We start from the raw sequence: 13,554 nt of genomic DNA, 5'->3' as shown, positions 1-13,554 counted from the left end.
CCATATAGGAGGTGATCCACTTTCTTAATCCTAGGACTCCAATATAGACACTCGTTGAGATCTGTGAGCTTAGCTGACTTGGCTGTCTTTTAATTTGGCTGATTCATTGTGCTTCCTTTTCATGCGTGTTACTGTAGTTCAGTGTATTTTGACCCAGTGTTAAGTCCCCATGCTGCCATAGAGACCTCCACGAGTTGAAAGGAAAATGTTTCTGTAAAAGGCAGTTTCTTTAGAGTGGGAGGCCTCTGGGGAGAACACCGGAGCACTTTACTGAGCGGAGAAATAAAAGAGAAGAGGGCAGGGGGTTTCATTTAAAAACACACCTGAGGGTGGAGAAATCACTCTTTCTTCTGTCCTGCTAATAGCTTCTTCGTGTGTGAGTTTTCACGTTACATCACTGTAAAGCCTCTCAGTCCCTTCCTGTCCTTCATTAAAAGTGTTAGAGGATAATGACTTGACTGACCGGATGTCATATGCTGCTCTGTTTTAAAACCTGAAGGCTACAACTGGAAATGTTCAAAATTAGAGATGACCCAAAGCCAATTACGACCTGAAATTCCCCATTTATGTACAGTATATATTTAATGCACAGTGTCATAAGGTAAAGTACTCAATCTATAGCTCTTCTATTCAGGAATGAGATCACACATTTTTGCTGTTTTTAAAGCTTGATTTTCCCTTTTTAAATGTGAAAAGGCTTCATGATATGAGCAAGTAGCGGGTTATTAAGGAATATACTGCATATGGATGTATGGTTTTAAGCGCACACAAGGCTTCTTCATGGATTAATATGTGTGCAGGAATAACACAAGCAGCGTGTCATTATAAAGACTTCAGCTTTCAAACACTCCCTGCATCACTTCTCATTATCTCTCCTCTGCAGACGCAGCGTGATATCGTCTGTGTATCTCTCCCTCATACAATGTGATGGTGATAAGCAGCACGCACCGCGTCCACTTGACATCTTCCTGAAGGTGTCAAATTGAATACCAGACAAGACACCGAGCGTATAATATCAGACAGTCAGACGCTTTTTATCAGGGTGTGTTATCAAGCAGCAAACAAAAGGAAACCAGAGCTCTTCGGTTCTGTAACTCTTACTATAAGACATGCAGCTTTCTCATGGGATTCTGGAGAGCAATGATTTGGATCAATATACCTCCAAGAACCACATGGAGCTTTTATCAGAGAAAACCACTTATTGCTGGTCAGACAACCAGGAAATGGACTGTGTGTGTGTGTGTGTGTGTGTGTGTGTGTGTGTGTGTGTGTGTGTGTGTGTGTGTGTGTGTGTGTGTGTGTGTGTGTGTGTGTGTGTGTGTGTGTGTGTGTGTGTGTGTGTGTGTGTGTGTGTGTGTGTGTGTGTGTGTGTGTGTGTGTGTGTGTGTGTGTGTGTGTGTGTGTGTGTGTGTGTGTGTGTGTGTGTGTGTGTGTGTGTGTGTGTGTGTAAAAGATTTTATGGATTTCTATGGATTTGCTGCCTTAGAAAAGGGGGCAGCTGTTTGCACAATTTCAATCGTGTGTGTGTGTGTGTGTTAGGTGTAGTGTGTGTGTGTTAGGTGTAGTGTGTGTGTGTGTGTGATCCAGATGGCCGTCAGAGCTCTGGAGGCCTCCCAGGTTATTGAGAAGCGACATGCAGCCGAACATCAGCGCTGCAGCTGCTCTGCACTGAGCACGCTCACATCCCCCTGTTTCCGTTATCGCTCACACTTTTAATGGAGGAATACTTTTTAATATGTTGTATAAGTTGTGACTAATGGAGAGAAGAGAAGATTAAGTTGTATTGCCACATTCTTTAGTCAAGTGTAAAATAATAATGATGCAGTTCACAAAAATGAGGTTTCATCCCTGGTGGACCGTTTTGCAGCCAGCAATCTGGAGCTCAACATTTCCAAAGCAAAAGCACAGAAGAAACCAAGAAAGTTTAAGTAGCTCCTCGTTCCATCTTGTGAAGCAGAATCCAAAGAAAACAGAGTTTTTGATTCCGGCATCGGGCCAGTGAGTGATGATTAACTACCAAGTTAAATGATAATCATTTCATGATTTCATGGAGTGTAGAGGGAATAAATAATCAGCATAATTTAATCAGCTGATTAGATCATGTGGATGGAAGAGAAACTGAGGTAGAGGAGCTGGCACAGAGAATCAAACTCATCAAAGGTCACAAGATATTAAGGAATTACATTGGGCTGTTGATCATTTCTCAGCTGCAACCCAAACTTCTGCAAAAATGAACCAGCAAACGTTTCTAATCTTCAAAATGGTCACCTTGGTTTTACTGAAGGGAAGAGAAACAGCACTGAGTGGTGAAAAGGGATGAAGCTTTATGAACTCAGGATTCTGCTCCAATTGGATTCAGATATCAAAACAAAGACTTCTGAGTTGTCGATTAGTTTTAGGCGATGTTAACAAAAAAACCCAGTTTGGACTTCCAGCGCCAATCATTGACTCACACTAAAATGAATAGTGACTGATGTAAATATGTATTTTTTACAGACAAAACAAAATTGAAAAGCTGCTTCACTGATCAGCATTCTGACTCCTGTCTTGTTCGGTGTGTTGCATCGATATCTAAAATCATTATATTCCACCCATGGTGATTGCTTCTTTCCGTTTGGAGGATGTTTTTTCATGTGGGACTGGTTTTGAAGGCTGAAGATTGAAATGAAGAAAAGGTAGGTGGATTCTTAGTTTGGGCTGGGTGCCAGCTCAGTCTGAAGGACGCCTGCCAAGCTCGGTGCAGAATTAAACAAAAGACTTCTGCAAACGATTAAATACTCCCTGACCATTGAAACCAGACTGTTTATTCTAATACAATGCACGCTGCGACATCATTATCATTCTTAGCTCTCTTTCTAAAAGCGTTGCCTCTAGTTGAGGCAGAGCTGATGAAAGATTCAGGACATGGTTTGAGAGGAGGGCGGCCTGTGAGCCTGAACGGTGCTGCCTTTGATAACACATCACAGCAGAGACAGAGCACCTGAAATGACCTCCGACGGGATCGTTTCACAATCACAGAGGGGAGTTCAGACTGTGCAGCGAGAGAGAAATCTTTAAAGGCACATTTCACACCCGTCTGAATGAGACAAATCTCACTAGATGAGACAGAGGAGCAGAGAAGAGACCAGACAGGCACTGAAGGACGCTCTGAGTGCAGCCAAATGGTACCCAGCCTTTAGGTCGCTGCATCTCCAGAAGGGTCACAAGAGACAAGAAAAAGAGTTCTTCCTCTGTGGCTTCAGAGGAAGGTGCATTGATTTCCTTAACTGCTAATGAGAAACGTACAATGCTTCTTTTTAAAAGGACGATGATAAATACATGTTGGAAACCACAGGGATAATCGATGATAATGTATTAAATTTTGCAAGCTGTTCATATTTGGAGCTGCAGGAAGTAATCGACTTTTTGTTAGAGTCACTGATTAACCAAAAAAAAAAACCTAAAGTCCTCTCATTCCAGCTTCTAAATATGAATTTCAATTTGTCTTTTAGTGTTGGTGTGCCGACAAAGATCCAAGATTGTGAAAGGTAAAACCTGCTTCTTTTAATTGTTTCTGTTTTAAATGTGCTGGTTAATGTCTCCACTCTTCACTGATTCAATGTATGCATTTGACTCATGGTTACATTCATTGATCACTTTTAAAGCAGAAACGCGCTTTAAAAGTGAAAAAGTTTGGAAATCCAAGAAATATGATGCAACTTTGATCTTTGACAAGAAACTCCTGCAAATGAACTGCAAGAGTGTGCTGCTAGGTCTGTGAAAGAGTTCATCATTGTGGCTTCTCTCTCTAAAAAAAAAGATCACAGCTCACAGGTCTCGGTACTCTCACTCTCTCACAGGAAACAGTTATTTTTCACTACAAAATGGGAAGACGTATAAAAAGAATTTAGAAAACGTCTTTTAAGAGCACTAAGTCTGACATTTTTAAACTCTTTCCCTCGTGAGCTGAAATAGTTGGCTGAGACATCAAGCTGAGCTGCACTAGTTTTTTGACTGGAAGAGAATCAAGATCAGTGAACACATGCAGACTAATAATTCAGCTCCATGCTGCAGAGAGGAGGCTGGAGGTGTGACAAGCGATAATTAACAGAAAAGACTTCATCATTCCTATGTCGATCTATTTTCCTCTTCTCTCTGTGTTTTTATTTGACGTGCATGTTTGGTTTGAAAATATTATTCAGACACTTAATGATCTCCCTACAAGAGGAATAATTTACAATGCTCTAAGTTAAAAGGAGAGTTTAAGTGCAAACCACTACAAGCGACGACCGTATACCTGTTTCTGTAGCATTTCATGATGACTGAGCTCAGGTTTTTCTAGTTGGCGCTGATTTCAAAGAAATCTTGGACATGTGCTTGGGAATAAAAATCAACACATATTAAAGCCTATTTGAAGATTTGTGTTCATGATGATCCCAGGTGGAAGGAGATTTTGCAATATTTAAGGGTTAAACTGAAAAGTCCAGGTCTGATATGCAGGAATAGAAAGCATAAATAAATGATGCTATGTGTCTTATTAAAAAAAATCTGAATATAGTGTTTTTTTCTTAGCACAGTCTGAGGTTTTGTGTTTCTCCGAGGCTTTTGTCACTACACCTACTCTTCAGACAGTTACGTAATGTTTTACTAGGGATGTTATAACAAAAGAAATGCCTAACAGCAAGGTTTCTCTTGAAAAAAATAAGTTTGCTTCTTTGGCCAAAGTAGTGGAGTCCTTCACCTGAAAATGCAGGGAACATCTGGATTTTTCAGTGTTCATTTTGAAGTGGAGCTTTATTTTCCAAACTGATACCTTGCAAATTCAATGTATGTGGGTGTTTATATGGCTCATTGATGGCTCTGAACAATCTCAACAGAACTCAAACTAGTGTCCGTCTATTGCTGGATAAAATATTTTTGTCATTGGAGTCTGATTCTTAATGTGCAGTACAACCTGAAATGAAGACTAAACAGATTACACCTGTGATGGAAGTGATTGGTTTCCATTAAATAGATTAATGATAACCCTAACCCTAACCCTAGCCTATTACAAAATCTGGATTTTTAGGTGCAGTTTTTGTGTATTTGGGGGTGTGGATCAGATTCTGGACATTGGTTTTGGGTACACTTGCATGAATTCACTAGAACTCAACTGAACAGCTCTATAGAGAACCCCCACCTGTAGTCAGAGTGTCTTACCTGCAGCCAGCTGCATCCAGCCACAGATCTTGTAAACGGTCCCGGTGCTGCAGAAGAAGAAGAGCGCGAAGCAGCCGATGCAGGTGAGCACCAGCACTGTGGACATGCCGATGAAGAAGGAGGCGGCCTTGAACGCACCGGAGGGGATGGTGCTGAACTCGGTGAAGCTTCCCTGGCATGTCAAGTCCCGGGACAGCCCGTTGCCGATGCAGTAGTGGAACAGACCGAAGTAGCCCGCCTGCGGAGTGTCCGCACCGTCTCCGATCCAGTACGGCTGGATGAAGCACACCACGTTAACGATGGCGAAGAGGATGGTGAAGATGGCCCACAGGACGCCGATGGCGCGGGAGTTGCGCACGTAGTTGGTCTGGTAGATCTTGGCAGCCTCCGACGCTGGTAGCATGGTGGTGGTCGTGCTGGGGGCCCCGGGGACCATCATCTGGTCACTGTGTGTAAGGTGGGTCTGCTCGGCACCCCTGGATTAATGAACCTGTAGGCTACTCAGAACATCTGCAGCATCTGATTCGAAAGAGGCACAATCATACTGTGCTGCAGAACTTCAGCGCTGTAGGTCTTATTCTTACATTAGAATAAAAATGTAAAGCGCTTTATATTTGCAGACTATGTAGTCAGTTTCAACTGGAGCATCACTGCACTCTTGCATCCCTGACAAGGTCGGATTTTATGCTTGCGTCTTTATTTTTAAAAGGCTACATCACTCTGCAAAAGAAAACGAAATGTGCGCTCACAAGCCTCAGAAATCCGTTCTCCACGAGAGAGAAAAACACGATTTATTCATCAACACCTTCCTCATATTTCATTTGAAATCTCCCTACCCGACTGTTGTCCAAAGGCGGAGACTGTTATTCTGTCTAACAGCTTCGTCTCTATCTCTCTCTGTGTTATTCACTGGCCGGAGAGCTCGCTGAAATGATCCGTATATATGCTCGACGCCAGCAGAACCACAACCTGCAGCTGAGATCCTACTGAATCAGAGTTAGAGGATTGCTTTGGATATTATAGGGCCAGCCCACATCCCTTAATCCCAGGCTGACGTATTATTCCAGTAGCCTAACACGCGCGAAATCTTGAACCACCCTTTTGAAAAAAAAAAAAAAAAAAAAAAAATCAACAATGACAACCTAATATTCTTTAATAGATAAGATTCAATGTTAAATGTTAAAAAATAAACATTAGGTATTATTGCGCTTGTTTCCAATAACATCACAAGTAAAGTATAATACATTTCAGAATATTACAGATATATCAAGATATTTTTTTGGTAAGAATTTTGATTTAAAAAAGCATAGACTATTGGCTGCAACCTACATTGTTGCAGCAGTTACTTTCAAAGAGGGAAGACTCAATACACATCTTATTTGTTAATGCACATTTTATTAGTATCAAGTGTCCGACATGCTTAAAAATGTGTATATTTGTGTTTTATACTATTTTTATTCGATTCTCATGGTTATATGTTTGTTTTTTTACGTTTTCCTATTCTTTTTACTAACAGTAGTTTTGGACCTCAAAACTCCATCCCCCATGATTCACTTTGCGATTTCTGATTGGCTGTTGGCTGTAACGCGTCATTTGACGTAATCTGAAGGCGCGCGCGAAACGTATGAGTTTCTCCCCGTATCGCTTGTATTTCTGGGTTTTATGAACACACGCTATTCGCTAGAAAGTTTGTTGGACGTTGTATTTTTTTGACACGAATATTTCAGTTGTACAACATTGAGTTGACAGTGAATAGTTTTCGGCAATATTGCTCGTTTTGGTCGCATTTCGAGCTCGTCGTCTCGTCGTTTCGTGGATGTTCAGTTAAGCTAACAGTTAAAGTGGCTCGTGCGTATCCCTGAGCTCCCACGCTGTTGTTTACACTGGGTTGTGTTTGTGTGTTTATACGAAGATGACATTTCTTTTAAGACATCAAGCATATGAGGAGGAGAGGCTACAGAGGGTCGCCGAGAAGCTGCCCTGCAGGGAGATCCAGACCGGTACCCTGCTGTCACTCATGGGACAGGTACCTAAACTCGAGACCTGGAGGAGGCTAGAACAACATCTTAACATTCACAGGCTGTGTTTAACATGCTGTTTTGATCTTAGGAATGAACAGTTTGGTGCCCTGTGTCAACTCAGGTGTCCAATTATTTACTAAAATGTAAAGCATTAGGCCGTAAAATAATATGTTTTAAAACTGCAAGTGTTGTATTTGTAATGGCAGTGCTGTAGTGAACTAAGTCACGTGTTCTGGTTTGAGTTTGTTGGTAATAACAGTCAAATTAAAAGCAAACACCTCAGATAATAACATGAAATGGTTTTGAAGTTTATTTGCAGCTTTTCCAACTATATAAGAATACTTTATCAGTTTCATACTTTCTATTCAGTGTCAGGGGGGGGTTGGTGTTTGAGTAAGAAAAACTTAATTTGTTTTTAATGATCTTTTCATGATAAAGTGCAGTTAGTCATATCTGGGTGTCGGAGTAATAATAATGAACAGAACATGCTTGGATACCTTTTATATATTTATCTCCTAGATGAACACTTGTGATCTAATGGATTATTTTTTAATTAAATCATCTGTATGATGAATGAAAACCTTTATTGCCCCTGGGGGATTTTGTCTTACAGAACAAACATTTACAAGACAGCACAAAAGAACACATAAGACACACTTAAGTATCACATGACTAAAAATTCATCATTTTGTCAACTTAACCGAATGAGTACTGGAGCGTGGAGAATGGTTCTCGTCAAAGATGTTAGTTGACAGCAATCCTAAATTTAATTTAGTCATGAAAGACTGAGGTTCGTAATAAACAGTTGAATAAGAGAGAAGTTTTGTCATTGATGAAATGGAAATGTCGTAATTACGTTGAGTGTATTTTGTGCTTACAGCCTCAGCAGTACAGCTACCCCTCCATCTTCATCTATGGACATCGTGCTTCAGGGAAGAGTCATGTAATGCAGGTTCTGCTGAAGGAACTGGAGGTGAGAGAGACACGTACAATAGACTGTAAGTAACACATACGTATGTGGACAGTAAACTCAGCCCGGACCTTCATTGTCTCGATTCACAGATATCTGAATAGAAATGTAAAATCTATTGGCACGGGGCAAGATTATTGTTCTGCTTTTCATTTGTAGACCAATAAAGAAAAGCTCCTCACAATTTACAAGACTACTAAACGATGTCTTCAAAGTGATTTTTATATCGACCTACAGTCTGAAACCTTTTGTGAAATCTCTGCAAATCTTTTAATGTGAGAAACTGCAATCACCGTTAAGTATCAGAATATTTACATTCAGACTGAGTGACTGACTGACTTTCGTCGCTGCAGCTCGATTGTTTCTTATATATTTGGTGTTAATTCATAAATCTCCTTTCTGCTCTTATGTAACACAAACTGACAGATCAGTGTGCAACAAAAACAAACGTGTGCATCAACACTAACCGTCTCTCATCCTCCTCACTGCAGCTTCCTCACGCCACCGTCAGCTGTGTCGAATGTGTTTCTGTCACTCTGCTGTTTGAACAAGTGCTGCTGTCCTTCTTCGGCTGCGATGCCGCCTCGCTGCTCCCCCGTAGCCCCTCCCTCTCCGACTTTGTGCGAATCTACAGACAGCAGTGCTCGCAGTCTCCTGCCGAGCAGACGCGCTATATTGTGAGTGCCATGCATTTTTTTTTTTTTATACGCTCAACTGGAAAATCGCTTCTCACTTGGCAATACTATAATCCATGACACACGAAAGGATTTCTTCTTTGGATGTGTCACCTAAATGTTTGCATGAGGATAATATAACTATGATAAATTATGCAAATAGATCCTCAACAAAGCTCCAGTGTGAATAAGAAAAGTTTGATTTCCAGCCAGCACAGGAGCAGCTTCCATCTACTGTTTAGCATCAGTATCATTACTGATTTGTTTAGGTGTTAAAGGGGCTTGCAGCATATTAAACAGTAATGTTACAAGTCAGTGTCACAAGTAAAATGTATTAAATGACATATTTTAAATTAAAAAAAAGATTAAATGTAAACGTGTGTTTTTCAGGTGATGGAAAAAGCCGAGCTTTTGAGAGACACTGACGCCAACATCCTCCCCGCCCTCCTGCGCCTTCAGGAACTAGTAAGAACGTGCAGAACTGTCTTTCAAGTGATCCTCTTTCTTTGTTGATGCCTCGTGTGGATAGCGGACAGGAGCGTCTTTTTCTAAATGGATGACCTTGGACTGAGTGTGTGTGGGGCTCTTTAATAAATCTGTGAGGAACGAAGGACAGAGGGGTTTTAATCAAAGATATTTCAGGGCTCAAATGTGATTTTGTGTTTTATTCCCTACAAAGATTTTTTTTTAATTGGTTTGTGAGTGGGGGAAAAAAAGGAGTCAAAGATTCATTCCAGATTCATTCTCTGTCCGTCTGTTAATCACAGAAAACATGAAAATAAATACATAAAAGTGAAGACTGATTGAACTCATTGAACAACAACACTGCTGTCATATGACACATCTGTCCACACGTGTCCTTTTCAGGTCGAGGACAACGTCACCGTCATCCTGCTGAGTGAAATCGTCTGGGACAAGTTCAGACCAAACACAGGCTGTTTTGAGCCTCTTCTGCTCCATTTCCCCGACTACAGTAAAGGTAAAAGCACACACACACACGCATGCTACGCCAGCGTGTTGTATGAATAATTCTCACCACGCTGCATAATGACACACTCTTGCGATGCGCTGTTAGATGGGGAAATTGTACCTGTGATTTTGTTCCAACACTTGAGACGGCGTGGAAGAATATTGCATTATACAACAGCACTTTGAGGGTGTGAATCACTGCGCTTGATGTGTGAAAATCTGTAGCCAATTTTGGATAGACAGTGCTTCTAATATCTTTGTTTATTGGATTCATCGCATAGTCACCCGTGTTTTTGTCTCTGCGTCTTTGTAGGAGAGCTGCAGCAGATTTTGTCCCACGACAAACATCCTTCATATTCAGCCGAGTTTTACTCCTCCTACATCAACATCTTGTTGGGAGTCTTTTACTCGGTGTGTCGGGACCTCAGAGAGCTCCGCCACCTGGTCAGACACTCTCACAAACCCTCCCTCCTTAGGAATCAAATTACTTGGTGTATTGCTTTGTCTTCAAGTCTTTCATTGCTGATTTCTCTTTTTAAACAGGCTGCCCTCAATTTTTCGAAGTTCTGTGAGCCGCTGGCAGACGGAAAGGGTAAAAGCACAAAGATCTTAACTCTTTTTATCCGATAGCCGATCGATATTTATAAGTGCACGATTTGAACCTTTCGTGTTTCGATGCCCTCTATTGTTTTCACAACTTCAATATGGCCTCTTATGAGTGAAGCTAATCAGACTGTAAATACAACAATCAGTCACCAGACAACGTTGTTGTGTTTAGGTTGCTGTATTTGTACCTGTAGGTATATTTGGTTTTTCCTCCTTATACTTCAACCGTCAACAACACAAGACAAAGAGTGGGCTACAATGGAATAAGAAGTATTTATGTTTCAAACAGTGTTGATGTTTTTTTTTTTTTCTCTACAGTCAAAGAGGCCGACACGCACAAGCTGTGGAGAAACATCGAGCCTCATTTGAAGAAAGCCATGCAGACTGTTTACCTGCGGGAAGTGTCCAGGTGTGTGTGTGTGTGTTCGTGTTCTTCACGTCAGTCCACTAGAGAACCCTGTGGTACCGCCGTCGTACCCATGATGTTTGCTGTGTTGTCCTTTTCATCACGTTTCCTTGTTCTCTCTGCTCTCCAGCCTTCAGTGGGAGCAGATGCAGCAAATGGAGGAAAAGGAGACGGGAACCGTGAGAGGTACCGACACACACCGAGAGCTGCAGCCATGCGTGACATGACACAAACGTACAGAGCAGATGTTAAACTGGGAGCAGTGAGACTTGATTTCATGCAGAGACTGAAGATCATGCTCTGATTGAATATGGTGTGACAGTTTATGAGAATCTAAACGCCCATGGTTCCGTTTTCTGGATGTATATAATGACTCGCTGCGTTCATTTCCCTCCAGGTTTATCAGCTCACACTCATGTTGAACTTCCTTATTACTCCAAATTCCTGCTGATTGCAGCCTACCTCGCATCCTACAATCCTGCCCGCACAGATAAACGCTTCTTTCTGAAGGTAGAGGAATTAAGTCTTAAAAGATTTGACACTGGGTAATCTCCTGTTGAAATTGTGCTTCTGAAGTTTTTTTTAAAATCCAGATTAAAGGTGTAAAGATGGGAGGGTATCATACACTGGGCAGGCTGATCATCCCTTTGGAAGTCCCTGATTCATAAAAGTGAAATGTTCTTGACTTGTGTGAATTAATCGGTTTGATGTCGCTCTGTTTCCTCACGACAGCATCACGGCAAAATAAGGAAAACGAACTTCTTGAAGAAGAATGAAAAGGTGAAGATTTTAACAAAACGCCGGCTTGGATCTCTTTAAGTTTGAATAACAACCTGTTAATGGAACAGATAAATACATGTTGTCTTTATCTGCAGACTAGTAACCATCTCCTGGGGCCGAAGCCCTTTCCTCTGGACCGCCTGCTCGCCATCTTCTACAGTGTGGTGGACAGCAGAGTCGCTCCCACTGCCAGCATCTTCTCCCAGGTTTGCGTCCAGCTCACACCTCAGCTTTACACACATCTAACACACTCTCGGACCCGCAAGTGCCTCAAACCTGCATCATTCCTGAAGGTGATCAGCGGGGCGAATTGTCTGGTGTTGAAAAATAAAGCCAATGCGGAAGTGCAAAAAAAAAATGCAGTTCCTTGAGTGTCCACTAGAGGCTGTTTGCAAACTTTGCACAGATGTGGAGCTAATTTTTACAGCAGAAATCAACATCTGTATAATCATTTTAAAATGGGGTATCAGCAGCTCGTTTATTAATCTTTAAAATGGCTGAGGGGGAATTATTTAACTTCTATGAAGGCGAAGATTTCTGCAAACATTTGGCTGAGTTAGCTGACAGGTGGGAACGTTTCAGCTGTTTTTCTGGGAGGTTTGCAACTCGACTCAGCTCTACCTCTGCCCGTTTCCAGATTAAGCCAAAGTTAGGTTGAGACAGCATTTCCAATATGGCGTCCACTATCTTTAGGCTTAATATCGCCTCTTCACAAACCATATGGAGGATGTCAGCGAGACTTCGGATTTGTAGCCACAGACTGTATCTATAAAAACATGGACTGTCTTGTTATACGATCAAGATGAAACTTCTCCTGTGAATTTGTTAATCTTAAAAGTTTACGTTTTGACTCTGTAGTTCAGAGTCTCCTTCTGTACAGCACGATGTTAATGTTGTGAGTTATGGTCCAGTTATCGATAAAACTGACAACACAGCAGTTGTGTGTTGGATGTTTTGTGACAGTGTGTAGGCAGACGAGCTTCACGCGTCTGACACGTCGCCTGGAGAGCAGACGGGGAATCTGTCGAAGACAGCGTGACGATTAGATCAAATATAGTAGAGTGAATGTAACACTGTTAGTAGTGCATGCTTATTTATAAATGAGCCTGAGAGGGAGCTCTTTAGTCTCACGTCTCTTTCTCCACTCTCTTGTGACTCCCAGAGTTGGCTGTAAAAACGCTCACAGCTTCTACAATATATTAAAAAATTTAATTTCACTTTTTCTGGAAAATCAAACGACAGAGAATATCCACCATAATAATCTGAATATTTTGAGGGATCATTTGTCACATTTCTTAGGTACACATTTTAGCCTTTCACACGACAAGTCTTCAACCCGTGTGGTCGTGAGTTTAGGGCTCAGCTTTATTTGTGGCCCTGAGCATGAAATGAAGCTCGACCCATATCTCTGCAGCAGGCTTTCATCTTTCAGTGCCTCGACATCAAAGTGTTGAACCGCTTAAAAAGTAGAGTTATTTCAGTTTTTTTTTTTTTTCTTAGATCTCCTCCCTGGTGACCTTACAGCTGTTGACTCAGGTCAGTCACGATGACCAGCTCGATGCCCCGAAGTACAAATGTGCCGTGTCTATGGACTTCATCGTCGCCATATCCAGGTGTGTGTGTGTGCACGTCTGTTGTTGCACATCATAACGGAGACCTGCCGCAGAGTGATTCAAAGGAATTGACCTTTTTCGTCTTTCTTTTTTTAATCTGTCTTACAGGACGGTGAATTTTGACATTGTCAAGTACCTGTATGACTTCCTGTGAGCCTGCTGTGACGACAGAGGAGAAGGGGCACAGTGACAGTAAGACAAATGAGAAAAGAGGAGCTTAGAGTATTCACCCAATCATGTCGCTGCCCTCTTGTGGTTTAAAATCTCTGTGCATCAAAACGTGAGAAATATTTTTCATTTGTATAAAATAAAAAACAAAATCAAAAGTTTCCCATAA

At 41.5% G+C, this 13,554-nt stretch overlaps 2 protein-coding genes across 4 annotated transcripts in view; one reads left to right on the top strand and one right to left on the bottom strand.

Moving 5' to 3' along the window:
* The window catches only part of lhfpl3 (LHFPL tetraspan subfamily member 3), a 23,928-nt gene extending 17,652 nt beyond the window's left edge, over positions 1 to 6,276 (bottom strand). The window contains exons 1-2 of one of the 2 annotated variants that reach the window (XM_079335314.1): positions 6,015 to 6,276; positions 5,179 to 5,697 (exon numbers count right to left, since the gene is read on the bottom strand). In XM_079335314.1, coding sequence (XP_079191440.1) covers positions 5,179 to 5,617 — 439 coding nt within the window. In that variant the 5' untranslated portion in view covers positions 5,618 to 5,697; positions 6,015 to 6,276. Of the gene's footprint in view, positions 1 to 5,178 lie in introns of both variants that reach the window. The other variant, XM_079335313.1, reaches the window with a different exon arrangement.
* orc5 (origin recognition complex, subunit 5) lies at positions 3,492 to 13,554 on the top strand. 2 transcript variants are annotated; one of them, XM_079335308.1, is made up of 15 exons: positions 3,492 to 3,527; positions 7,091 to 7,204; positions 8,080 to 8,172; positions 8,661 to 8,846; positions 9,234 to 9,308; positions 9,711 to 9,822; positions 10,126 to 10,256; positions 10,356 to 10,404; positions 10,737 to 10,827; positions 10,955 to 11,010; positions 11,222 to 11,334; positions 11,557 to 11,604; positions 11,700 to 11,810; positions 13,105 to 13,217; positions 13,326 to 13,554. In XM_079335308.1, exons 2-15 carry the CDS (start codon positions 7,091 to 7,093, stop codon positions 13,369 to 13,371), a joined length of 1,338 nt encoding a protein of 445 aa, XP_079191434.1. In that variant the 5' UTR covers positions 3,492 to 3,527; the 3' UTR covers positions 13,372 to 13,554. The 2 variants fall into 2 exon arrangements, with proteins under 2 accessions (XP_079191434.1, XP_079191433.1); XM_079335307.1 differs by lacking the exon at positions 3,492 to 3,527 and having other exon boundaries at positions 6,762 to 7,204.

This window comes from Symphodus melops (genome assembly GCF_947650265.1).
Source record: "Symphodus melops genome assembly, chromosome: 22".
Classification (NCBI taxonomy): domain Eukaryota; kingdom Metazoa; phylum Chordata; class Actinopteri; order Labriformes; family Labridae; genus Symphodus; species Symphodus melops.
This window is presented reverse-complemented; position numbering and strand designations above follow the sequence as displayed.

Coding starts and splice junctions, on each gene's coding strand:
- orc5 (XM_079335308.1), top strand. CDS start 7,091: ATGACATTTCTTTTAAGACATCAAGCATATGAGGAGGAGAGGCTACAG. Junction 8,847..9,233: donor CCGAGCAGACGCGCTATATT/GTGAGTGCCATG, acceptor TGTGTTTTTCAG/GTGATGGAAAAAGCCGAGCT. Junction 11,011..11,221: donor GGAGACGGGAACCGTGAGAG/GTACCGACACAC, acceptor ATTTCCCTCCAG/GTTTATCAGCTCACACTCAT.